Genomic DNA, 23978 nt, shown 5'->3' with positions numbered 1-23978 from the left:
CGAGACGATATAGCCATGTCCGTCTGTCCGTCTGTGTGTCTGTGTGTCTGTGTGTCTGTGTGTCTGTCCGTCCGTCCGTATGAACACCTAGATCTCAGAGACTATAAGAGATAGAGCTATAATTTTTTTTCGACAGCATTTGTTATGTTTGCACGCAGATCAAGTTTGTTTCAAATTTTTGCCACGCCCACTTCCGCCCCCGCAAATCAAAAAAATCGAATAACAAGTGTAATTTTAAAGCTAGAGCTACGAATTTTGGTATATACAATAATTACTGTAGTAGTTATGATTCCTGAAAATTTGGTTGCGATGAGATAAAAATTGTGGAAGTTATTAAAGAAATACTTTTGTATGGGCAAAAACGCCTACTTACTAGGGGTCTGAGTTGCTTTGGGTGACAATCTGGTACATTGTGTCGTCTATGGTATATTTTGAATGGTGTGCTGTATCGATATACCAAACATACCATTTGGTATATTTTTAGTATTTTTTTTTTAGTATTTTCGGTATATTTTGAAAATGATACCGCAATATTTTGCCTTTATTAAAAATGGGTAGCGGGTATCTCACAGTCGAGCACACTCGACTGTAACTTTCTTACTTGTTTTCTTAGATATCAGATTTATTAAGTAAGATATCAGAACTAATAAAGCACCATAAAAACGCATTCTAGGGAAAACTCTGTCAACTCAACTCATGTCAAAACTTAAAAAATAAAAAAATTATTTAATACTAATTAATTTCGTTTATGATTCTTATGCGAAACCAATTTAAAAAAAAAAAAAGAAAAAATAACAATATTTTTTTCAAAACTTAATTGATGGTTTACGTAAAACAACAAGAGAGTCGCGCCTACGGCATCTCTTTGATCATTGAAGAGAATAACTTATTAACGCTAACCGGACAAACTAAGATAACATTTTTCAGTAGCGCCTAAAAGTATACAATGATTGTATGAAATTGTGGTTTTGATCTTGGATTTTTCGATTGGATGTCATATACACAAATAATTTTATTTGTTCATTTTTTTTCGATTTCAACTAATACAATTAAGTTAAGTATTATTTTCTTTGAAATGTTGTTACTTCTTTTTTAACTATTACATTGAATCTAGTTGAAGAACATATATATAATTGCTTTTAATAATACTTACTAATTGAATTGAAATCGATAATTTGCCTCTTATATTATTTTTATTGACTTTTAATTTTAAAATGGTTTATTTAGGTCACCCTATTTAGTTTTGACTCACAGACTTTTGAAGTTGTTTAACAATCTGATAACAATTATCAGGCCAGCAGTGTACTTTAAACTTCCACGTCATAATCTGAATTCACGGTGAGTCAATTGACAACTTAATTAGCCAATTACTACGGGGAACAAACTTAAACTAGCTAGCACAACTACCAATTCAAGTGTCATAATTGAACATGCAATTAGGAATGATTATTTTTACAACCAGTGATAAGTGTTGCCGGTTTATTGCATTACAAATTAATTTTAGATCGACATACTTATTTTGTGCATATTATATCTTCATAGAGTAGCTAAGTGTAATATAGATAGCAGCTTATCAATGATGTTATCGCTGGTTTGACCACGAAATTTGGCAATAACTCAAGACATTTCGTGTGAGTGGATCAGTTACCAAACCTTTCGCAAATTGAACGGACACTAATGCTAAACCGCAAAACGAGAAATTATTCACTCAACTGCGTAGTATATAACAAAAGTGATAGAAATGTTCCTCGTAGCAGCGGCCATTATATTGGCCACCCTTTTGGTTTTTAAGGGTGTGCGGATATTCAATTACTTGGATCACATGGCGGGTATAATGGAAATGATACCGGGCCCGACGCCATATCCATTTGTCGGCAATCTCTTTCAGTTTGGACTCAAGCCAGCTGGTGAGTAGATAACCAGCAACCTATATTTATGAACTATTTAGTCAAGTGCATCAGAAGTACTTGTACTCTGCTCAAGGCGAACCAAAATTGCAATTTATAGATTCAAGGAAAGTAAATCATTTTAAATGCCGTTGCCGTTTCGTTTTCAGCTGAAGAAAAACAAGTAAGAAAGCTACAGTCGAGTGTACTCGACTGTGAGATACCCGCTACCCATTTTGAATAAAAGCAATATATTTTGCGGTATATTTCTCAAAATATACCAAATATACTACAAAAATACTAAAAAAAATATACCAAATGGTATATGTGGTATATCGATATAGTACCGCATTCAAAATATACCATAGATGGCACAATATACCAGATTGTCAGCCAAAGCAACTAAGACCCCCAGTAAGTAGGCGTTTTTGCCCATACAAAAGAATTTCTTTAATAACTTCGACAATTTTTATCTGATCGCAACCAAATTTTCAGGAATCATAACTACTATAGTAATTATTGTCTATACCAAAATTCGTAACTCTAGCTTTAAAATTACGCTTGTTATTCGATTTTTTTGATTTGCGGGGGCGGAAGTGGGCGTGGCAAAAATTTGAAACAAACTTGATCTGCGTGCAAACATAACAAATGCTGTCGAAAAAAAATTATAGCTCTATCTCTTATAGTCTCTGAGATCCAGTGTTTCATACGGACGGACGGACAGACACACAGACACACAGACACACAGACACACAGACGGACAGACGGACATGGCTAGATCGTCTCGGCTGTTGACGCTGATCAAGAATATATATACTTTATAGGGTCGCAGATGCCTCCTTCAACCTGTTACATACATTTCCTGCCGGCACAAAGTTATAATACCCTTCTACCCTATGGGTAGCGGGTATAAAAACGCATATTATTCATTGCACTGAATTTCATATTCAAAGAAAAATGCAGCCAGAGCCGTATTTATTTTCTGTACAAGATTTTCTTGAAATTTCCATCAGATATCAGAGCATCTTTTTATGCGGCAGATTTCCCTCCAGACAATCGGCGGTCCCCAATTGCAATTCGAGGAATAATTTTAGTGCTGTTTTCTTACTCGAGACTGCTGAGTAATCATTCCAAATGCACAATAGACCGAATAGAAATGATGCACAACAATTGATAGTTTTGCCATGCTTGGATAGCATTGAATGCCTCAGTGCGTAGCCATTGTACTTCAACTCAATCTCTCAGTTCTAGCTTGACGATACTTTCATTGCGATTTAATAGATGCTTGATCCAGTCATTGTGCGATGGCAGCTTTTGCTCATTTTCCTTTATATATTTACCAATATTTTATGCAAACTAACGATATGGCTCTAAAGATGCGAGTGCTGAAAAATATATAGAGTTTAAAGTTTAGTAAAGTACATCCAAGAAAATTGATTAAATTACTTATTTTATGTCAATACATATTTTACATCTTTAACAGAATACCCAAAGAAAATCTTGCAGTATTGCCGAAAATATGATTTTCAAGGCTATCGTTCGCTGGTGTTATTGCAATATCACATGATACTCAGTGATCCAGCTGAAATTCAGGTAAGTCAAACTAGTTCGAAATTGAAAACTTGATTATAAATTTATTGCCCTTTGACCAGAATATGTTGTCCAGCACATCACTTCTCTACAAGGAGCACTTGTACTCCTTTCTTCGACCCTGGCTGGGCGATGGTCTGCTCACCAGCTCCGGCGCTCGTTGGCTGAAGCACCAGAAGCTCTATGTTCCTGCCTTTGAGAGGTCCGCAATCGAAGGTTATTTGCGTGTGGTGCATCGAACAAGCGAGAGGTTTGTGAAGAAGCTCGACCAACAGGCGGACACACTGCAGCCCCTCGATGCCCAGGTGCTGGTTGCCAAGTGTACCCTGGATATTGTGTGTGGTAGGTGGAGCCTGTTACCTATTGCCTGTTGCCTTTTGCCAGCTTGAAAAAACTTTAAGCATTTGTCATGGCTATTGTTTTTTTTTCGCTTTGCCTTTCTCCATCCCTACTCGTATGGTTAGACCAAAGAGAGCGGGCCTAATGCCGTTGCACTCGTTTATTTTTGTAATTTATTACGACCATTTTATAAATAAGATTTATTGCCTAGAATATGGGTACAAGTACCATAGATTGTGCGGTCACAAAGTTTCACAGCGCCCAAAATATGAGCATCTTTAAGGGAGCATTTCGAATATGCTAAACAGCAATGTACACTCAAAATTCTGCCAAGCTTTTTACATAATTGTAAAGGAGAAGTGGCACAACTCAGAACAAGATTTAAGAATCTCACAGCTTGTTATTTTTCTACTTACACTCTTGGTAGACATATAGTAATTGATGGAAGAAAACTTTGTGTAAGAACTCAATCATTGATCAACTTTAACTTATCAAATATATTAAACATTTGTTAGCATAAAAAGAGCGTAAATGTAAAGTAGAACAACAAGATTTAAGACCCCACTGGTTTAATTTTCTACTCTTAAATTGTTGACTTATAATTCAATCACAAATTATATATTTGATGTAAGATATGCACATGCAAAATCGAAATTAAATTATTTAAATAGCTTTTCATAAATTGATGTACAAAAATAGTGCATACTATAGATGCTTTTTCAATGAGAAATATTTACAATGCCAAGTGTAATCTCTTAATCCTTCTAGAAAATGCAACAGGCTTGGCTAGCAACTCGCTGAATGACGAGCCCTCAAATTTGCACATTGCAATCGAAGAGTAAGTGATTTGGATCGTTAACCACTCTGCCAATATTTGCTTTATTAACATTTTGCTTCATATGGCAGTCTCTGTGATGTTGTGCAGAAGCGCACTTTCAGCATTGTAAAGCGTTTCGATGCGCTTTTCCGACTGACTCCGTACTATTTGAAGCAACGTCGAGCATTGCAACTACTTAGAAATGAGGTTAAGAGGGTAAGTATAAGCTGAATGGATTGCTTGATAATCGTATGGATTATTTACGATTCTTTCATTAGATCATTGAACAACGCAGTCATCAATTAGCGAAAGCTAATGCGAAGCCCAATAACAGCGAGCCTATCAATAAACCCTTCCTCGATATTTTATTGGGTGCCAAGCTCGATGGACGTGCGCTGAAGGAGCGAGAAATTGTCGAAGAACTTTCAACATTTATATTTACGGTAAGTTTTAAGTGTAACGGAATGGAATGAATCATTGAATAATTTCCCTGTTTATTATTGTAGGGACATGATACCGTTGCCTCGGCAATCTCCTTCGCCGTCTATACTCTCTCTCGCCATCCACATATTCAACAAAAAGTCTATGAGGAACAAGTGCGCATATTTGGCAAAGATCTGAGTGGCGAATCAGATATTGAACGATTACAGAAAATGCACTATTTGGAGCTGGTTATTCGTGAGACTTTGCGTCTGTTCCCAGCTGTGCCAATCATAGCGCGAACCAATCGCAAATCAATTGACATCAGTGAGTATTTTGGAGGATTCATCGAATGTTCGAATTCTTATTGAATCTCATTCTTATCTAGATGGCACCAAAGTGGCCAAGCGTACGACAGTGATGATGTGCCTTCTTGCAATGGGCTACAATGAGCGTTACTTTGAAGAGCCTTGTGTCTTCCGACCTGAACGCTTCGAGGATGCTGAAAAGAACACGGGCATCGATGCATTCAAGAGTGTGCCATTTAGTGCTGGACCCAGACGTTGCATTGGTAAACCAAATTTATTTAATTTTTGTATTACAATATTTTAACAATCACTTTAATTTCCAGCCGAGAAGTTTGCCATGTATGAGGTGCAGGCGATTCTTTCTCAGTTAGTGCGTCACTTTGAAATACTGCCCCCGGTGGATAATTTGCCGCCTGGCATCAATGACCATACACGCATCGATTGTGTACCGGAGACTGAATACGATCCTATATTTAATATACGTGTCACTCTTAAATCTGAGAACGGCATTCAAATAAGACTTAAGAAACGATTGTAAATGTTATTTTGATATTTATTAAAGATTGCACTTAAGAAATTTCATTGTCTTTCGTATTGAGTGCACCTGATTTTTATATTGTATTGTATTGTATTATGTTTGTGCACCCAAGAAATGTATGTAACAGGGAGAAGGAGACATCTTCGACTCTAAAAAGTATATACTATAATAACTATAGTCTTTACGATTTCTGAAAATTTGGTTGTAATCAGATTAAAACTTTAAAAGTCATTAAAGAAATATTTTTTATAACTACAATATACCAAAAAGCTATATTTTTGGTATATTTTAGGATTATTCCTTGTTTATTATTGTATTATTAAAATATTATCACCTTAATCTTAAGGAAATATAATAAAGCCACGCCGTAAATTAAACAAAAATTAGAGAATAATAAAAAATAAAAAAAGTTTGTGTTATGGTCGCTTTTGGAGTCGAACTAAAACTCCTGTCATGGACTTGAGCGTTAGGGCCACTTGGAGTTTCACTTCTTGCGGTCCAGGTCGATAGCGAGAATCGAAGATTTGAGCTATGGTCTGCTTCGACAAAGGAGCAGGCAGAATTTGAAATTTGCGAATTATTTTTGACAGCGTCACTTTAAGCTCCAGCAGCGCAAACTTTTGACCTAAAGTAAATGAAAATTATATGAACAAGTTTCATTTTAAATGTAGATACATATATCGATGTATGTAAATATGTACCTATACAGTTCCTGGGTCCGGCACTGAAGGGCACATTATCGAAGGCACTTGCTTGGGAGCGTTTGTCAACCTCGAAGCGTTCGGGTTGAAATTCAAAAGGTGCATCAAAACTGTGTGGACTATGTCCGATTGACAGAATGGGCAATGCAATTGTCGTTCCTTTCGGCAAGTATTTATCCACTAGTTTGTAATATAGTTCAATATTAACGATTAATAAGAATTTTTTATTGCAATTACATTAAAACTTACAAATTACAGTCGAATTGCGAATAAAGCGAAAAATGTATGGCACACTGGGAAAAAGTCGCATTGTCTCCTTGATCACCAGATCCAGATACTTCATCTCTTGCACTTTATCGTATGTGGGATGACTTGTTTTATCATCCCCAAAGATTTTCAGTTGCTCCTCATATGCCTTTTGTTGAGTCTCGGGCGTTAATGCCATACACAAAATGGCAAATGTTATGGCCGAGGCCGTAGTATCGTGACCCTATAGAAAAACGTGTGAAAGTTTTATTATTATATGTAGGTGCGTTATGTAAACATCCTTTAAATTTTATTGAATTATTTAATTTATTCGGTTTTGTTCCCAAAGTTGTTGATAGTTCGATTTCGTTCATCGTTCGTTTTAGGCTTTAGTTCACTTATTGACGCTCTTCGTTCATTATTTTAAATCCGATTTGCATTATTTTATGTTATCTATTATTTTTATAGAACTCGAGTATTCTTTACTTTCATAAATTTGTTTAAATTTTAATTTGTAAGGCATAAAATAAACTAAGTCATGTTTTTTTAATCCAAGCACAAAAATTTGAGTTGCTACCGAGTTCAAACAATTAGACGTAAGTGAACAACAATCGATTGCAAAAATAAAACGACTTATCATAAATGGAACATGTGAATAAAAACGGACTAAAGTTAAAAAATCGTTGGCGCTAATTATTTTATGGAATCAGATATAAGAATACATATGCATATAAAGGTAGATGGATGAAGCAACATTTTTTTATTTGCTAATTCATCTATCTTTATTTTCTTTAAATGGAATTTATAGCCTCAAGAAAGAAGTGTTAAATTGAAAGTACAATTAAATGAAAACTCAATTATTTATTTTATATGAAGCGAAAATGTCCGCTAAAATGATATTTTAATTACACCCAAAACTATTAAATGGAATTTTTTTAAGTTCACAATTCGCACAAATGATCTTTTTCTTTAAAATAATTAATTTCGAGTAATAAAATATGAAAGTTGAAACTTATTTTAGATATTGAGCTAATTAAGTGAAATGAATTACCTCAAACATAAATGTAGAAACTTCTTCAAAAATGTCTTGGAATGACATTGGTTTACCTTCCACCTCGGCCGTCAGAAGATTGTCAAGGAATGCCATTTTAGGACGCTTGGACTCGAAGACGTCATCATTACTTTCTAACGACGCTTGATAACTTGAAGAGTTAATTAATAGGCGACGCTGTTCAATAATCTACAAATTTAAAAAAAAAACCCTTTTATATTATTTTCTTATTAAAAACAAAACAAGTAAAAGAGTCAAGTGTGCTCGACTGTAAGGTACCCGCTACCGATTTTGGGAAAAGCAAAAATGTGCGGTATTAATCTTAAAGCATATCAACAAAATATATATTGAAAAATATGAACCTTGGACTATATTTGGTACATTGACATAGTACTACATTTAATATATACCATAGGGTTCAAAATATACCATATTGTCAAAGCAACCAAGACCCGTAGTAAGTGAAGACTTTGCCCATTCGAATACAAATACATTTTTAGGAATTCGTAGTTATAATTTGTATTACGCTTGCTATTTGTTTTCGTCAATTTTTTGGGGCGCAAATGAGAGTCACAAACACTTGAAACAACCTTGAAAAATTGTATCGCAATTTCTTATAGTTTCTGAGATTTCTGCGGTGCTCATATAGACGGACGGACGAACATACAGACCTATAGACAGACGTATGTATGTTATATGACTATATCATCTCAGTTGTTCACGCTGATTAAGAATATATATACTTTATGGGTAGCGGGTATACAAAGAGTTGTACAAGTATGCTTAATCAATGGGAGTTGATTAATAATATATGTAAACTAATATGTAAAATCGTAGAACTTTGCCATATTTTTACCTTTGCAAACTCTTTACGTAAAGTGGCCAGAGCCTCCTGCTGCTGTTTGTATAATGGGGTCATTTTAAAGAAGAAGTCAATGCGCTTCACAATGGCAAATACGCGTTCGGGAATAATGTGACAGAGGATATTTATGGCTTCTACTATCGGCGAAGGTTTCCCCTCAATGCTGTTGACCCGAAAGCCCATTGCAGTCTCTATAAGAATATCAAATTGAGGGGAAACTAGTTGTGAATTAGGTTAACAGTGCTTACCACAAATAACGTCAATAGTATTCCTTGTGACCAGTTCTTGAATATCGATCATCTGGTTGTGAGCTGTAGCAGATTCTTTTTCCAGTAGCGTCATAAAGCGACCAGTTGTCTCATTAATGACATGCAGAAAGTCCTTAAGGATTCTAAAGTGAAACGAAGGCGTTATGAGCTTACGACGTACGGCCCATTGATGATCATTTGAAGTCAGAAGTCCTCTGCCCAGCCAGGGATACAGCATGGTATAAGGATCTTCTTTATATGCCAAAGAGGTGCTGCTTAGCACATGCTGAATTAAAAAAAATTACAATTTATTAATCAACTGACAAACTTTTCATTTTTGGTTAATTCAGGTAAAGTGGTTACGTATATCTTAAGAATTTCTAGCAATTGTAATATTCTAAATGAAGTTGTTTGTTAATAATGTATGTGAGAAAATTTCAGTATTAATTGGTCTTAAATTCCTCCAAAAAATTAATATAAATAGAAAGATATTACAACAATATCTAAACAGACTGGATTCGGCAACCGCTCTACTTGAAGATTGAGCCTTGTGCCATTCAGATGAAAAATAAAAAAATTTTATTTATGTTATTTATCAAGCATACTATAAATTGTGTGAATAGGTAATTGCCTTACATACATAGGTTTGAATCTTGTTATGTATGGACTCTTTTTTTAAAATCATGTGTTTGTCAGAAAATTAAAAGTCTTATTAATTAAAGAAACGATTTTTAAAATTTATTTTGACACTCGATTATGGAAAATTCATCCTCATAGCGATGATGTCTAAACATTTACTCTCTTTTGTCGATTGGGTAATGGTAATAGTTCAGTTACATAGTGAATAAATAACTGAGTCAATCAGAATAAACAACTATAGACAAAGATGCCTTGCGATCCTATAATAGTACAAAGAGCGTTCACTTACCTCAAGATACTTGGTTTCCATTATTAACACATAAGGCAGTGGTCCAGCCCAAAGACGCATGTTTTTGTAATCATACTGTTCGCCCCATTTTAATAGTGTTCTCAAATAAGCTGTATTATAAAAAGAAAAATATAAAAATATATAAATAAAACATATTTTGATATGCTTATCTTATACTCGTTTAGAAGTAGTATAATTTGAATAGTTAAATGGGGTCATTGTATTAAGAATTAAGAAATTATTTCTTTGACGGTCGCAATGATATTTATAATTACAATTTGACTGAAAAAAAATCTAGAATAATAGTGTGAAATTAAAACTGTAAAGTAAAGTTATTCATATTTTCATAAGGTCATACAAAATTGAGAAAAATCAATGTTATAATACCAAAGAAAGACAATGCCTAATAAATATTTGACAAAGTGTATTGTGCACAATTATTTAAAAAAAAAAACACATTCTATTGAATGCATTTTGCCGTTAAATGTTTAAGCAAATGTTCAATAAAGCGAGTGTGGTGAAATGCAAATGAAATGAAATAATGAATTGATCAGGTTTTAGAATAACACCTTAGCAAAATCGTATACATTATTTATTACCATGATATCATTTCTTGTATCCCGTCGCATTCCATATTTTATTGCCAGCAATTTGTGCATCTTTAATTTATAGTGCTATTGACATTGTCATTTTGATTCTCAAATCAATTGAACAGCTTTTAAACTGACCAATTTATGGTATAAATTACTTAAATGAGAAAATAATGACACAAATGCTATTTAAAGAGTTTGCAATTTGAGTTTATTCTCGAAAGACTTAAAAACTATTCTTCATCAACGTTATTCCAAAGATAAGTCCAAGTCCGTTCAAAGGGATCAATCAATGTTTAATGCTCGTAGGTCTCGAGTGCTGGGGGATGAGATGCGATCCACTCAAGAGCCCTCTGGATCTCCACTGGGATTGGGGGTGGAGTTGGCAGATGGGCACCACTTGGTTGGTAACCGTTCTCATCAGCCACATAGGTGAGCTGGATGTGCTCGCCTTCGGGTGAGATCCAGCCATAGTCTCCGTGGATGTTGCCATGCACATCACCGTTCCTCGACTCGCTGATGTGGTTGCTTGTCTCCAAGACGGTGCTGAAGCCATCGGCGCGGACATCATCGGAACGGTTCAAGGTCTCGGCGTGCACATCATCGCCACTGGCATGGGAGACGGCAACATGGGCGACATCGACCACTTTTGGGACCACTTTCCTAGCACCAATAGCACCCAAGGAGCGAAGAGCACTGTTGGAAAGTGGTGAGGAGAAAGCGATGCCGAAAAGGGCGACGAAGATCAACTGTAAACAGATCCCCAGTTAGCCACTATAAATTCCTTGAGCTGGCACTAGATACTTACAGCCTTGAACATTTTTGGTTGTGCAGTTAGAGAACGTTGGGAGCAAACGATGACTGATGTCGAACACTTTTCGTGCTGTGGCTTTTATACAGTCAACTCTGTGTTTGGACACAATAAAAGATGTGTCTGCTCGGAGACTCTGAGACCAGTTCGTGCGCATCGCACAATTATTATGGCTATGAGTTATGGGTCTAACAGACGCTCCCACTAATTTTTTTATTTTGTGTTAAAGTTATTGAATTACTGCCATAATATTGATATGAATGCTAAAGTGCATTATTGTGAACTGGTTGCCAAAAACCGCGCCCATTTGTCACTAAGTCATCTAGTTAGTGGAATCAAGTTATTGAACAGCTTCGAAATTAGACCAAACCGAGTCAAATGACAATTTGTTAAATTAATGACGTCATAAGTTAGTCGCTTATTTTTGCTCAATACCAAAACTTGTTTCACTCAATCACTAAATTTTAAATACTATATATCACATCAATGAAATATTGATTAATACTGCAAAGTATGCAACAATAAAATTTTGAGAAATCGAACTGTTCATATAAAAATTAGCAAATAAATTATTCACATCATTTTATATAATATTCTATCACATCAATAAAATATTGATTAATACTGAAAAGTATGCAATAATAAATTATTAAGAAATCGAATTGTGTTCTAGAATATAATAATATAATAACGTTATAATATTATTATTATATTTTATGTATATGAAAGAAAGTGTTCTATCTAGTTCTAGTTCTATCTAGCTTATAAAAGTCAGTTTTCAGTCGTCTTTATGGAGCACTAAAATTGAAGTTCTATTTCAAAATGCATCTCTTTAAAGTGTTCTATAATCAAATTGCAATAATTCAAGCTATCAAGAACATATTTCATGCTCATTCAAACTAAGTAATTTGAAACTCCGATAGACCTGTCACCACATTGCATTTTATTTCAGAATTCACCTAACCGTACTTGAAGTGCAAACGAGTTTGGTGAAGATGCAAAACCTGCAAAACCTAAATGTAAATTATATACAATTTGGGGAAAGGTTCTAACTCTCTATATATGTATAGATACTTGACTACCTGAGAAAGAAGTATAAAAAGGCAGCTGTTGCTAAGTCAGATCATCAGTAAACGTTCGTTCCCCGATCTACAACTGCACAATATCCAAAATGTTCAAATTCGTAAGTACACGATTCGAAGCAAAGATCTCTAAGTGGCTAATTATTTGACTCCGATTCCAGTTGATGATCTGCGCTATTGTTGGCTTGGCCGCAGCCTACCCAGGTGTCTTACCCGGTGGGGATGTTCATGCCGATGTCGTCTCTCGCAGTGAGGATGTGCGCCCTGATGGCTTTGAGTCCAAGTTGGAGACCACCAATGGCATCAGTGACCAGCGCTCGGGTGATGTTCACGGCAACATCAAGGGAAGCTTCAGCTACATCTCCCCCGAAGGCGAGCATGTCGTGATCAACTATATCGCTGATGAGAATGGTTTCCAGCCATCTGGTGATGTGCTGCCTACTCCACCCCCAATTCCAGTTGAGATCCAGAAGGCCCTTGATTGGATCGCAGGTCACCCATCTCTGGAGAAGCACTAAATCAATTATGAATCAGTCAATTTCTGAACCAAATCCGCTTGACCCTGGACAACTAGTATACTTCAAAGTCGAAAATATTTAATTTTTTGTATGATTTTAAAAATATATGCAGCAAATTGCTAAGGCAATCATTAAATTATTGTTTTATCAGAAAAGAGAAAGTCAGTTTGGGGTAACTTGATGATCAATAATATGGAGTAGTTAAATGTATAACAGTGTTAAAATTTAGGAACTAAAATAATCAGTAAGAGTTGAAGAATACCATTTGAATGCCAATCTAACATATAATCGATGTCTGAAAAATAAATTCATGTTTGAGGTTTCTAGTCTTAATAATTATGGCAAACAATAAGATCAATCTTCACTTTTGCTTTCAGGCGCATTCTGCGTTGATTTATGTCAGCTCTGTTTATTAGCAGTTATTTAAAGTGTAAACTAGTTTGGTAATAGCTTGTCAAGAATCTATCAAGCAAAAATCAACATGTTGACTCGAAACTATAAATTATATTATATGTTATGTGATGCAATCAGATCGACTTCGAGTTGTATAAAAGACAATAGCAGCCCAAGGTGGATCATCAGTCAACGATCGTTCCCCGTTCTACCACTGCAAAATAACCGAAATGTTCAAAATCGTAAGGTTGCGATGTGCATCTAAAAATCACTTTTTAACAAAATAAAATACATTTCAGATCTTGGTCTGCGCTCTTGTTTGCCTGGCTGCAGCTTATCCAGGACAATTGGATGATGTTAACGCCGAAGTAATCTCACGCAGTGAAGATATTCGCCCAGATGGCTTCAATACCCATCTCGAGATTTCAAATGGCATCAAGGAGGATAGAGCTGGCGATGAACATGGCAACATTAGGGGCAGCTTCAGTTTCGACACACCCGAGGATGAGCCGGTCGAAATAACCTATATTGCCGATGAGAACGGCTATCAACCAACTGGTGCTGTTCTGCCAACTCCGCCACCAATTCCTGCTGAAATTCAAAGGGCTCTCGAGTGGATCGCATCTCATCCTTACAACGAGGAGCACTAAGGAATCAAGTGTCCTAACATTTATATTATAATCGTCAAAAGTAAATGAATTAAGTAAAAAGTAGTAAAATATATGCTGCAAATTGATTATAACGAAAATATAATACAATTACTTATGATCTGAACAGGAATCTCAATCGAATAGTTCTGGGAAATGAAGTTGGTGAAAAATTAGTTAACAAAATTTCAGAAATCAATCTAGTTAAATTGGTAAATTTAAGATACATCTCTAGATAATATGCGGTTTTTTCAGATTCTCAAAACAGGCTTCGAAAACAAATACGTACACATTTAAAAACATTCGCATAAAAATAATCTTTAAATATGTGCAAAAAATATGCCTTCTACCAACGGTTTCGACATTAATTCCACATTACTTATAGAAGTTATGAATAGGGCAATATAAATATGTTTTCAAAATCTTAAGTTCTTTAATCGCATTAACCACGTTGATTTGCACACTAAATCAATCCAATTCTCAGCCATTCGATATAAATTTATTGGCTTAGTACAATTTAATACATTTCACAAATTTTACAATCGCTATTTGTTGAATAGAAAGGTATTTTTGCAATGTGTAACAGGCAGAAGGAGGCATCTCCAACCCCTTCAAGTATACACATATACATATCTTGATCAGCGATCAGAGACTATAAGAGATTGAGCTCTAATTTTATTGACAGCACTTTTTATTTTTGCACATAGATCAATTTTGATTTAAATCAAAATCTGCAATCAGGAATATTTCAATGTCATAGTATATCGATATACCAAATAAAGCCTACGATATAATTGTCACTATTTTAATTTGTCAAAAATGGGTATCGGATATCTCACAGTTGAGCACACTCAACAGTAGCTTTCTCACATAATTATATTTTATCGTCATTGATATTTGTTATCAATACACAATTATTTTCTTGATTAAATTATTTCCTATCGTCGCGTTCAATAAGTAACAATACAAAACGGAAACATTAGAATAAAATATATTATGAGCGAAAGTGTTAATATATTTAAAATGTTTCGAAATATTTTAAAAACATTAGCATAACAAACGTCTGTCTTAATTTGGGAGAAATCGAAAAAAATTCACTATTTGCTTCATGTCAAATAGAACCTGATTCAATAGAGAACAACAAATTCTGGATGCTTATAAATGCAAATTAGTGGAAAAATTAATTTCTGGGCTCAAATTTAATTTAAATAACTAAATTCCAATATATTCAATATGAGTCAAACCACAATTTGCAATATTGGGGCGGATTTTTTTTGCAGCTTTGCTAAATAAAAGCAAGTTCTATGTCGTTTATCTGAAGGTATAAAAACCGGTATTTCGTTAATTTTTGCATTAATATTGCAACTGAAAAGGTTTCTAACTCTCTTTGGGTTCAATAACAATTTGTATAAAAAGGCAGATGATGCCATGCTAAATCATCAGTCAAAGTTGGTTCGCTCTTCGATAACTGCACAATATACAAAATGTTCAAATTCGTAAGTCTACTATTTGAAGAAAGGATCTTCCAATGTCTAATAAAATAAATCCGATTTCAGTTGATGATCTGCGCTATTGTTGGCTTGGCCGCCGCCTTCCCAGGTGTGCCAGTCGTAGACGAAGTAGATGGTGTCGTCCTTCGCAGTGAGGATATCCGTCCAGATGGCTTTGAGTCCAAACTGGAGACAGTGAATGGCATCAATGACCAGCGTTCCGGCGATGAGTACGGCAACATCAAGGGCAGCTTCAGCTACATCTCCCCCGAAGGCGAGCATGTCCAGATCACCTATGTGGCTGATGAGAATGGTTTCCAGCCATCTGGTGATGTGCTGCCCACTCCACCCCCAATCCCAGTTGAGATCCAGAAGGCCCTTGATTGGATCGCAGCTCATCCTTCGGTTGAGCACTAAGTCATTCAACTATTGATCGTTCCGACATATGACTATTGCTTGACTTCAAAAATATTTAAGTTTTTCATTCATGACACATGATTTTATACGAGTATAAAAATACATGCAGCAAGTTGCATAATGCAAACAGTTTGGTGTTTTTTTAGTAATCATCGATTGGACACTTTTATACCAGCTACTGGTGTGCCAACATCAAATGAATGTAACTCATAGAAGGAAAGTTAACAGAGGTATCCGATGTGAGAAGATCCACTGTGACTTAAACATTTTTAAATATTAGGCGATCATATAACAAAGTTTATAATTATTCAAGTGACAATTTTGTAGAGCTGACCGGTTATGCGTATATTTCATATATAATATTATATAACATAGAACAAATTATACATAATCTTGGTATATTCTGCAACTGAGACGCTTCCATTATGTAATTGAGCACATTAGACTATATGATACCTTTGTTATTGTCTTTTAATTTATGCCAAAAATATTTAAAAAACCAAAGGGTTTTTTCATGTTTTATTTTATCGATTCGCGGGGGAGCGGAAGTGGACATGGCAAAAATTTTAAGCAAACTTGATTTGCCTGCAAACATAACAAAATTATGTCTCCATCTCTTATAGTCTCTGAGATCCAGGTGTTATTCGGACAGATAAACAGACGGACAGACGGACATGGCTAGATCGTCTTGGCTGTTGACGCTGATCAAGAATATATATACTTTACAGTTTCGTAGATGCGTACTACCGGTACGAAGTTATAATACCCTTTTACCCTATGGGTAGCGCGTATAATAAGTGCCGTTCTTAATGATTGATTGTAATTTATAATATATGTATATCCGAGTAGAGGGAACATGTAAATAATTAAATAATAATTAATAATTATTATCCTATAGTTTTGCTTTGTATACCAGCTAACTACCCTATTATATAACCTAACATTCAAACAAATCAAAAAACTTGCCAGTTAACATGTTATACACATTCCGGTTTATACATTTTATTCGACACCTCGTTTTAAACTTTTTTTCATTGTATGTGCATAAATTAAAATTTTAGTTCACATGATAATACCATATGATAAGTGGGATCAAAGAAAATTAACAATTGCAAATAATTATATGATTATATTTCCCAGATGAATCTCAAACACATTTTTTTTTTTGAGGACTTTGCTTTTATTTATTGAATCTTCTCTAGATTTTGAGACTAACAATAAGTTTACGAATCTTAACATTAAAATTTAGCTAACAGTGTGTTAAAACTGCATTCTGGTTGCGCGTCCCTCAGGTCGGTCGCTGGGTAGGTAAGTCATTACGACGAAGACGTGATTGATTGCTCAACCTTGTTAGACCTCTCGCCAGGTGGTTAGGGTGCAACAGTAGCTTGGTAAAGTACTTTTCCTTCTGTTCTGCGATCACTTCTTTGACTGGTAGGATGTTTAAGTCGCGTTGTATGTTTTCGTTGCGAACGTACCACGGTGCCCCGGTGATGGTTCTCAAGATCTTCGACTGAGCTCGCTGGACTATGTCAATATTACTATTGCTGGCACTCCCCCATAATTGGGAGCCGTGCATCCATATAGGTTTTAGTACCGAGTTATACAGCAGGACTTTATATTCAAGGCTAAGGGGAGACCGAGCGTTGATAAGCCAATGAAGGCTGCTGGCTTTTAGCTTTAGGTGTGTTCTTTTGGCTTCAATGTGCCGGCGCCATGTGAGTCTTCTGTCGAGGTGTACTCCTAGATATGTCACTTCGTTTGCTTGCGGGAGTGGAGTGTTGTTTAACGTTAGCGGCGGGCAGTTTTGTCTGTTCAGGGTGAATGTAACGTGCTTGCATTTTTGTTCGTTCACTCTAATTCGCCAATCTGATAGCCATTTTTCAACATCGACCATATGAAGAGCTAGCTGCGCAGTTGCTTGCCTCGGGCATTTTGAGCGGCTAAGAATAGCTGTATCATCAGCAAACGTAGATGTTGTTATTCGTGTGCTTGTCGGGATGTCTGCTGTGTAGAGGACGTATAGTGTTGGCCCTAGCACACTACCTTGAGGAACTCCAGCTCCAACAGTGAAAACATCAGATATAGCAGAGTTGCATCTCACAACAAATTTTCTGTCGTAAAGGTAAGACTCTAAAAGCTTATGGGTGTTGCTGGGGAGCATTGTCTTGATCTTGTACATTAGACCTTCTAGCCAGACTCTGTCAAATGCTTGAGAGACATCTAAAAATATGGCAGTACAGTACTCTCGTTTTTCGAACGCGTTCCGAATTTCTGATGTTATCCGGTTGACCTACTCAATTGTTCCGTGCTTTTCACGAAACCCAAATTGATGTGACGGGATTCCTTCCTGGAGTCTTAGGTACGTGTTTATCCGAATCAAAACGCATTTTTCAAAGAGTTTAGATAAGCATGAAAGTAGGCTTATAGGTCTATACGACGTGGGGACTGTGTGGTCTTTTCCCGGCTTTGCTATCATTATTATAATTGACTTCTTCCATCTCATTGGATAGTAGCCAAGTTTTGCAATGGTGTTGAAAAGCTGGGTGATAGTGCAAACGGCGCAATATGGGAGCTCGATGATCATTTTGGGAGTTATGAGGTCGCATCCCGGGGATTTTTCGGATTCAGTTGATTTTTGATGATGCTAACGATTTCATTTGGGCGAAATTCGATTGGCTCACGTTGAAGCTGAGGCTCATTTGATAAAGTCGGCAGAGTAAACGCACTCGTGGCAGGATTTGGTTGGAATACATTTTAAGGTGGTTGGCAAACGTGCTGGCTCTGTCTGCATCGCTACGCGCCCAGCCTCCTGTGGGATTTCTTATAGGCATCACGGCTTCTTTCGGTGAGCTCAGAGTAGGGTGAGCTCTCCATAGTGAGTTTTTCGTACTAGAAGTACACAATTGCTCTATGTAGTGGCGTTGGACATATGCTTCTTCTTGCTGTAGAGCTTTAGTAAGTTCACGTGAGGCATGTCTTAAACGTTGCTTAGAAGATGGCGATCTGTGGAATTGCCACTCTCGACGTAAGCGTCGCTTTTCGAGGACGAGCTGCTCGATTTGTAGATTTGTCTTCTTTCGATTGCTTTGTGTATTTATGGTTTGAGGTGTTGAAGCTTGGGCTGCAGAGACAAGTACAGACTCCAGTGAATTAACAAAGCTGTCTACGTCGGCTTCATTATTGAGATGGGGACTTAGCTCAATGTGTGAGCTTATATACTTTCTGTACTTAATCCAATTAGTTTTCTGTGAGGTCAATTTTAGTGATTGTTCCAATGTTCCTGGATGCCGGAGTAGAATAAACAGTATAGGCGAGTGGTCAGATGAAAGATCCGAAAGGCATTCGGCGCTTATCAGATTTTTGGAATGTTTTTGGTAATCGCAAAGTCTATTAAATCGGGCAGTTTCTTTGGGTCTGCCGGCCAGTATGTTGGTGTGCCAGGAGAAACATAGTCGAGCTTGTTCTTGGCGTTGATAATGGCATTGTAGAGCTGCTTTCCTTTTGGAGTCACGAGACGAGATCCCCAGTGTGTGTGCTTGGCATTGTAGTCTCCTGCTGCTATGAAGTGGTCTCCTAGTGAGTTGAAAAACTGCATAAACTCATCTTCAGCTATAGTGAAGCGAGGGGGCAGTATACGGCGGCTAGTGTAAGTTCGTTGCCGGTATTTAGTTTTATGTTTATAGATGTGGCCTGTAGGTAGTTTTTAGCAAATTTGTTATGATAGTAGTGCTTAATACGGCTTCTGATTAGAATTCCAGTCCCACCATGTGCTTTACCGTCTGGATGATTTGTTCCGTAGAAAGTATATCCTCGAAGATGAAAATTGTATTTGTTTGTAAGGTGTGTTTCTGAAAGCAGCATTACGTCGATTTGATTGTCGAGTAGGAATTGAGCTAACTCAAGTTTATGCTGTGAAACGCCGTTAGCGTTCCACGTAGAGATCCGTAGGGGAGTCATTATTTGGATTGTTGTGAAACCAGCATTTCAATCAATAGATTTTGGTTTCGCATTAAATCTTGCATAGTTGTGCGCATAAATGACATAAATTCTGTAAGGCTTTGTTGTAAGCTGCATATCATAGCTTCGAAGTTGCTTTTGACTGCTCCGGCGATTGATGTTGCTGAGCCATGTTCGGTTCTTGGTATGCTGATTGCAGAAATGAACTTTTGAGGCAGGGATAGCCGGTCCTGATTTTAAAGCGCTTGCGTATGTCACACTTTTGTCAGAGTTAATAGGTCCTAGTGAGGATCTGGCTGCAGTCGAGAAGAAGACTTCAGGGTTTGATCTGGAGACTTTCAACGTTTTATTTTGGGTGCGGGCGGTAATTCCTTTTGATGAATGCGGCTTTTCAGATCCTTATAAACTGGGCAACCTCTATAGTTAGCAGTGTGATTGCCACCGCAGTTGCCGCACTTTTTCGAGTTGCAGTCATCTTTGCTCGCTGGGCAGTGTGCGGAGTCATGAAGCTCTCCACAAACTACACACACCGGGCGCAGTTTACAGTATGACCTTGTATGACCATATTCTTGGCAGTTCGCACATTGTACCGGACCATTGCGTTTGTGCGGTTCCTCAACTGTAATTCGGCGATGCAGCAGGAACTGAAGATTGTATATAGGGTGCACTTCGTATTTCTTCAGGGGCTTATTGTCTGGCTCGAGCTCAACCTTAAAGAGTGGCTGCGGCTTTCTATCCCTGTTAAGGATATTGTAGACTGTCTTTGCGCTAAATCCCTTCTCTTGTAGTGCCTTTGTTATCTCTGCAGGCGTTACTTCAGATTCTATACCCTTGAGTACGACTTGCAAACCCTTGCTGCTTTTAAGCTGATACGTGTAAAAGTTCTTTTTATTATCGGTAAGATATTTCGATAATACTCTGTAATTATCTTCAGACTTCATTTGAACTTTTGTTTCGTGAATGTTGCCCTTTACAAGGGGTATTATGTGGAAGTTATCCTTGCCAATAAGCTCAATAATTTTGTTGACGAGAACATTAGAACTTTTTTCTCGTATATAAATAGGCGGAGGCTTTGGCTTCCTTTTCTCGACTTCAGTAGATTCGGCCGCCTCAACCTCATAGGCGTCTGCCAAGATTTTGAATCGGTTCGAGTTCATGTCCGTTTCTATTGCAGCTAGGCTAGCATTGCCACGGGTTATTTTGCGTTGAGAATTTAGAGGGCTCATCTTTCTTTTAATTTGAATGTAGCGATCCATACCAGTCTGCACAGCCGGCTTAATAGGTTCATTGTTTTTGTTCTTTTTTCGGGCAGCGCAGCGACAGACGTAGTAATGTTTGCGCTGCTAGCTGATGATGTCGTTAAACGCGCTGTCGATACAGTTGCGGTTGTTGTTGTTGTTACGGTTGACGTTGTCAGCGAAATTGCGGTGCTGGTTACTGCGCTCTTAGGCTGCAGAGACATCGATGGTAGCGAGGGAGAGCATGAGCGCGCTCTATTACTCTCTACGTTTAAGAATTCGGTCGAGTTGGGGGTAATTGACCGCACTTGATCAGAGCTTGCATTATATTCGGTCGCTTTAAAAGAGAAGTACGCGTTGTTTCGTTGTTGTGAGAGCCGTCTCTCGTCTTGCTCACGGTGACGTTGTGCACGAATGTCGTTTTGACTCATTGTAATCGAGATTGATTAGTTAGAGTTTTAATTGTTATGATTTATATTAATTAATTAAACAATCAATATAAACATTAGCGATTTCATCGCAAAGAGCGTCTTTTCGCGATATTGTAGATTTTTTAAACCAGTCACTGCACTTATGTGATCTTATTGAATATTTTTTTCCCGGAGCACAATAAATACACGTCTGCATGCGACGACGGTTACTACATGGAAATTTAATTTAAACATTAAATTTAAACATTTCCAAATATTGTCAATAAATATTTTTATTTTTGCACGCAGTATGTTTCAGATTATTCGAATCATCGAATCATATTTTGTATTCTATAATATATTCTCAATGTAATAGTATATCAGTATGCCAAATAAAGTCAACGATTTCCCATTATTAATTTGGTTTTTTTTTTTTTTAAATACTGTACTGTTTTGCTTTTATTAAAAATGGATACCGATTATTTCACAGTCGAGCACACTCGACAGCAGCTTTCTCACTTAATAATATTGTATCGTCATTGTCATTTGTTATCAACAAACATTTATTTGCTTGATTAAATTATTTCCCATCGCCTCGTTCAATTAGTAACAATAAATACCGGAAATATTTTTTATTATATTTGAAATGTTTTTAAATACATGGAATACATTTCCATAACAAAGGTCTGTCTTAATATGGGAGAAAATGGGAAGAATTCATTACTAGTATGAGTTTCATGTCTAATTTAATTTTAACCAAAATTAAATTATATGATGATTTTAACCAAAATTAAATTATATGAAACTATATTTAAATAACTGAATTCTAATATGTTCAATATAAGATAACCCACAATTTGCAATTTTGGTGCGGTTTTGTTTTTGCAACTATGTGAAACAAGTTCTATGTCGCTTATCTGAAGGCATCAAAACCAGTTTTTCGTTAATTTTTTGCATTAATATTGCAACTGAAAAGGTTTCTAACTCTCTTTGGGTTCAATAACAATTTGTATAAAAAGGCAGATGATGCCATGCTAAATCATCAGTCAAAGTTGGTTCGCTCTTCGATAACTGCACAATATACAAAATGTTCAAATTCGTAAGTCTACTATTTGAAGAAAGGATCTTCCAATGTCTAATAAAATAAATCCGATTTCAGTTGATGATCTGCGCTATTGTTGGCTTGGCCGCCGCCTTCCCAGGTGTGCCAGTCGTAGACGAAGTAGATGGTGTCGTCCTTCGCAGTGAGGATATCCGTCCAGATGGCTTTGAGTCCAAACTGGAGACAGTGAATGGCATCAATGACCAGCGTTCCGGCGATGAGTACGGCAACATCAAGGGCAGCTTCAGCTACATCTCCCCCCGAAGGCGAGCATGTCCAGATCACCTATGTGGCTGATGAGAATGGTTTCCAGCCATCTGGTGATGTGCTGCCCACTCCACCCCCAATCCCAGTTGAGATCCAGAAGGCCCTTGATTGGATCGCAGCTCATCCTTCGGTTGAGCACTAAGCCATTCAACTATTGATCATCCCAACCTATGACTATTGCTTGACTTCAAAAATATTTAAGTTTTTCATTCATGACACATGATTTTATACGAGTATAAAAATACATGCAGCAAGTTGCATAATGCAAACAGTTTAGGGGTTTTTTTTTTTTAGAATCGTTGATTGGACATTTTTATACCAACTACTTTTAGTTTGCGTCAACATCAATTGAATGTAACTCATAGAAGGAAAGTTAACAGAGGTATCCGATGTGAGAAACATTTTTGGATATTAGGAGGCGATTATACATATAAACAAGTAAGAAAGCTACAGTCGAGTGTACTCGACTGTGAGATACCCGCTACCCATTTTCTCAAAATATACCGAATATACTGCAAAAATACTAAAAATATACCAAATGGTATATTTGGTATATCGACATAGTACCGCATTCAAAATATACCATAAACGGCACAATAACCCAGATTGTCAGCCAAAGTAACTAAGACGCCTTGAAAGTACGCGTTTTTGCCCATACAAAAGTATTTCTTTAATAACTTCGACAAATTTTATCTGATCGCAACCAAATTTTCAGGAATCATAACTACTATAGTAGATATTGTATATACCAAAATTGGCAACTCTAGCTTTAAAATTACGCTTTTTATTCGATTTTTTTGATTTGCGGGGGCGGAAGTGGGCGTGGCAAAAATTTGAAACAAACTTGATCTGCGTGCAAACATAACAAATGCTGTCGAAAAAAATTATAGCTCTATCTCTTATAGTCTCTGAGATCCAGTGTTTCATACGGACAGACGGACAGACACACAGACGGACAGACGGACATGACTAGATCGTCTCGGCTGTTGACGCTGATCAAGAATATATATACTTTATAGGGTCGGAGATGCCTCCTTCTACCTGTTACATACATTTCCTGCCGGCACAAAGTTATACAAGTAAGAAAGCTACAGTCGAGTGCACTCGACTGTGAGATAC

At 36.7% G+C, this 23978-nt stretch overlaps 6 protein-coding genes and 1 pseudogene across 6 annotated transcripts in view; 5 read left to right on the top strand and 2 right to left on the bottom strand.

The window, feature by feature from the left end:
• The first annotated feature begins 1637 nt into the window (after window positions 1–1637).
• LOC133844073 (probable cytochrome P450 4ad1) lies at window positions 1638–5939 on the top strand. Its single transcript, XM_062277902.1, has 9 exons — window positions 1638–1907; window positions 3370–3479; window positions 3539–3818; window positions 4584–4653; window positions 4722–4848; window positions 4911–5075; window positions 5139–5379; window positions 5441–5623; window positions 5684–5939. The coding sequence occupies exons 1-9, from the start codon at window positions 1742–1744 to the stop codon at window positions 5896–5898; spliced, it is 1557 nt and encodes a 518-aa protein (XP_062133886.1). The 5' UTR covers window positions 1638–1741; the 3' UTR covers window positions 5899–5939.
• A 245-nt stretch (window positions 5940–6184) lies between these two features.
• LOC133840395 (cytochrome P450 4e3-like) overlaps window positions 6185–23978 on the bottom strand; it is a 51359-nt gene continuing 33565 nt past the window's right edge. Inside the window, exons 2-8 of the mRNA XM_062272204.1 lie at window positions 9935–10044; window positions 9007–9292; window positions 8753–8949; window positions 7897–8085; window positions 6849–7089; window positions 6600–6779; window positions 6185–6523 (exon numbers count right to left, since the gene is read on the bottom strand). Of these exons, the coding sequence (XP_062128188.1) occupies window positions 6315–6523; window positions 6600–6779; window positions 6849–7089; window positions 7897–8085; window positions 8753–8949; window positions 9007–9292; window positions 9935–10044 (1412 nt within the window). The 3' untranslated portion in view covers window positions 6185–6314. The remainder of the gene's footprint in view (window positions 6524–6599; window positions 6780–6848; window positions 7090–7896; window positions 8086–8752; window positions 8950–9006; window positions 9293–9934; window positions 10045–23978) is intronic.
• On the bottom strand, window positions 10713–11489 carry LOC133840397 (larval cuticle protein 2-like). Its single transcript, XM_062272206.1, has 2 exons — window positions 11333–11489; window positions 10713–11273 (listed from the first exon to the last, which is right to left on the bottom strand). The coding sequence occupies exons 1-2, from the start codon at window positions 11342–11344 to the stop codon at window positions 10821–10823; spliced, it is 465 nt and encodes a 154-aa protein (XP_062128190.1). The 5' UTR covers window positions 11345–11489; the 3' UTR covers window positions 10713–10820.
• Window positions 12410–13071, top strand: LOC133840404 (larval cuticle protein 2-like). Its single transcript, XM_062272214.1, has 2 exons — window positions 12410–12518; window positions 12579–13071. Exons 1-2 carry the CDS (start codon window positions 12507–12509, stop codon window positions 12933–12935), a joined length of 369 nt encoding a protein of 122 aa, XP_062128198.1. The 5' UTR covers window positions 12410–12506; the 3' UTR covers window positions 12936–13071.
• On the top strand, window positions 13468–14051 carry LOC133840410 (larval cuticle protein 1-like). Its single transcript, XM_062272218.1, has 2 exons — window positions 13468–13570; window positions 13628–14051. Exons 1-2 carry the CDS (start codon window positions 13559–13561, stop codon window positions 13976–13978), a joined length of 363 nt encoding a protein of 120 aa, XP_062128202.1. The 5' UTR covers window positions 13468–13558; the 3' UTR covers window positions 13979–14051.
• LOC133840406 (larval cuticle protein 1-like) lies at window positions 15329–16009 on the top strand. The gene is made up of 2 exons (XM_062272216.1): window positions 15329–15471; window positions 15532–16009. The coding sequence occupies exons 1-2, from the start codon at window positions 15460–15462 to the stop codon at window positions 15880–15882; spliced, it is 363 nt and encodes a 120-aa protein (XP_062128200.1). The 5' UTR covers window positions 15329–15459; the 3' UTR covers window positions 15883–16009.
• Window positions 22431–23128, top strand: LOC133840409 (larval cuticle protein 1-like; annotated as a pseudogene).

This window comes from Drosophila sulfurigaster, chromosome 3, assembly GCF_023558435.1.
Source record: "Drosophila sulfurigaster albostrigata strain 15112-1811.04 chromosome 3, ASM2355843v2, whole genome shotgun sequence".
In the NCBI taxonomy this organism is placed as follows: Eukaryota; Metazoa; Arthropoda; class Insecta; order Diptera; family Drosophilidae; genus Drosophila; species Drosophila sulfurigaster.
Note: the sequence above shows the minus strand (reverse complement) of the source record. Positions and strands in the feature narration are given on the sequence as shown.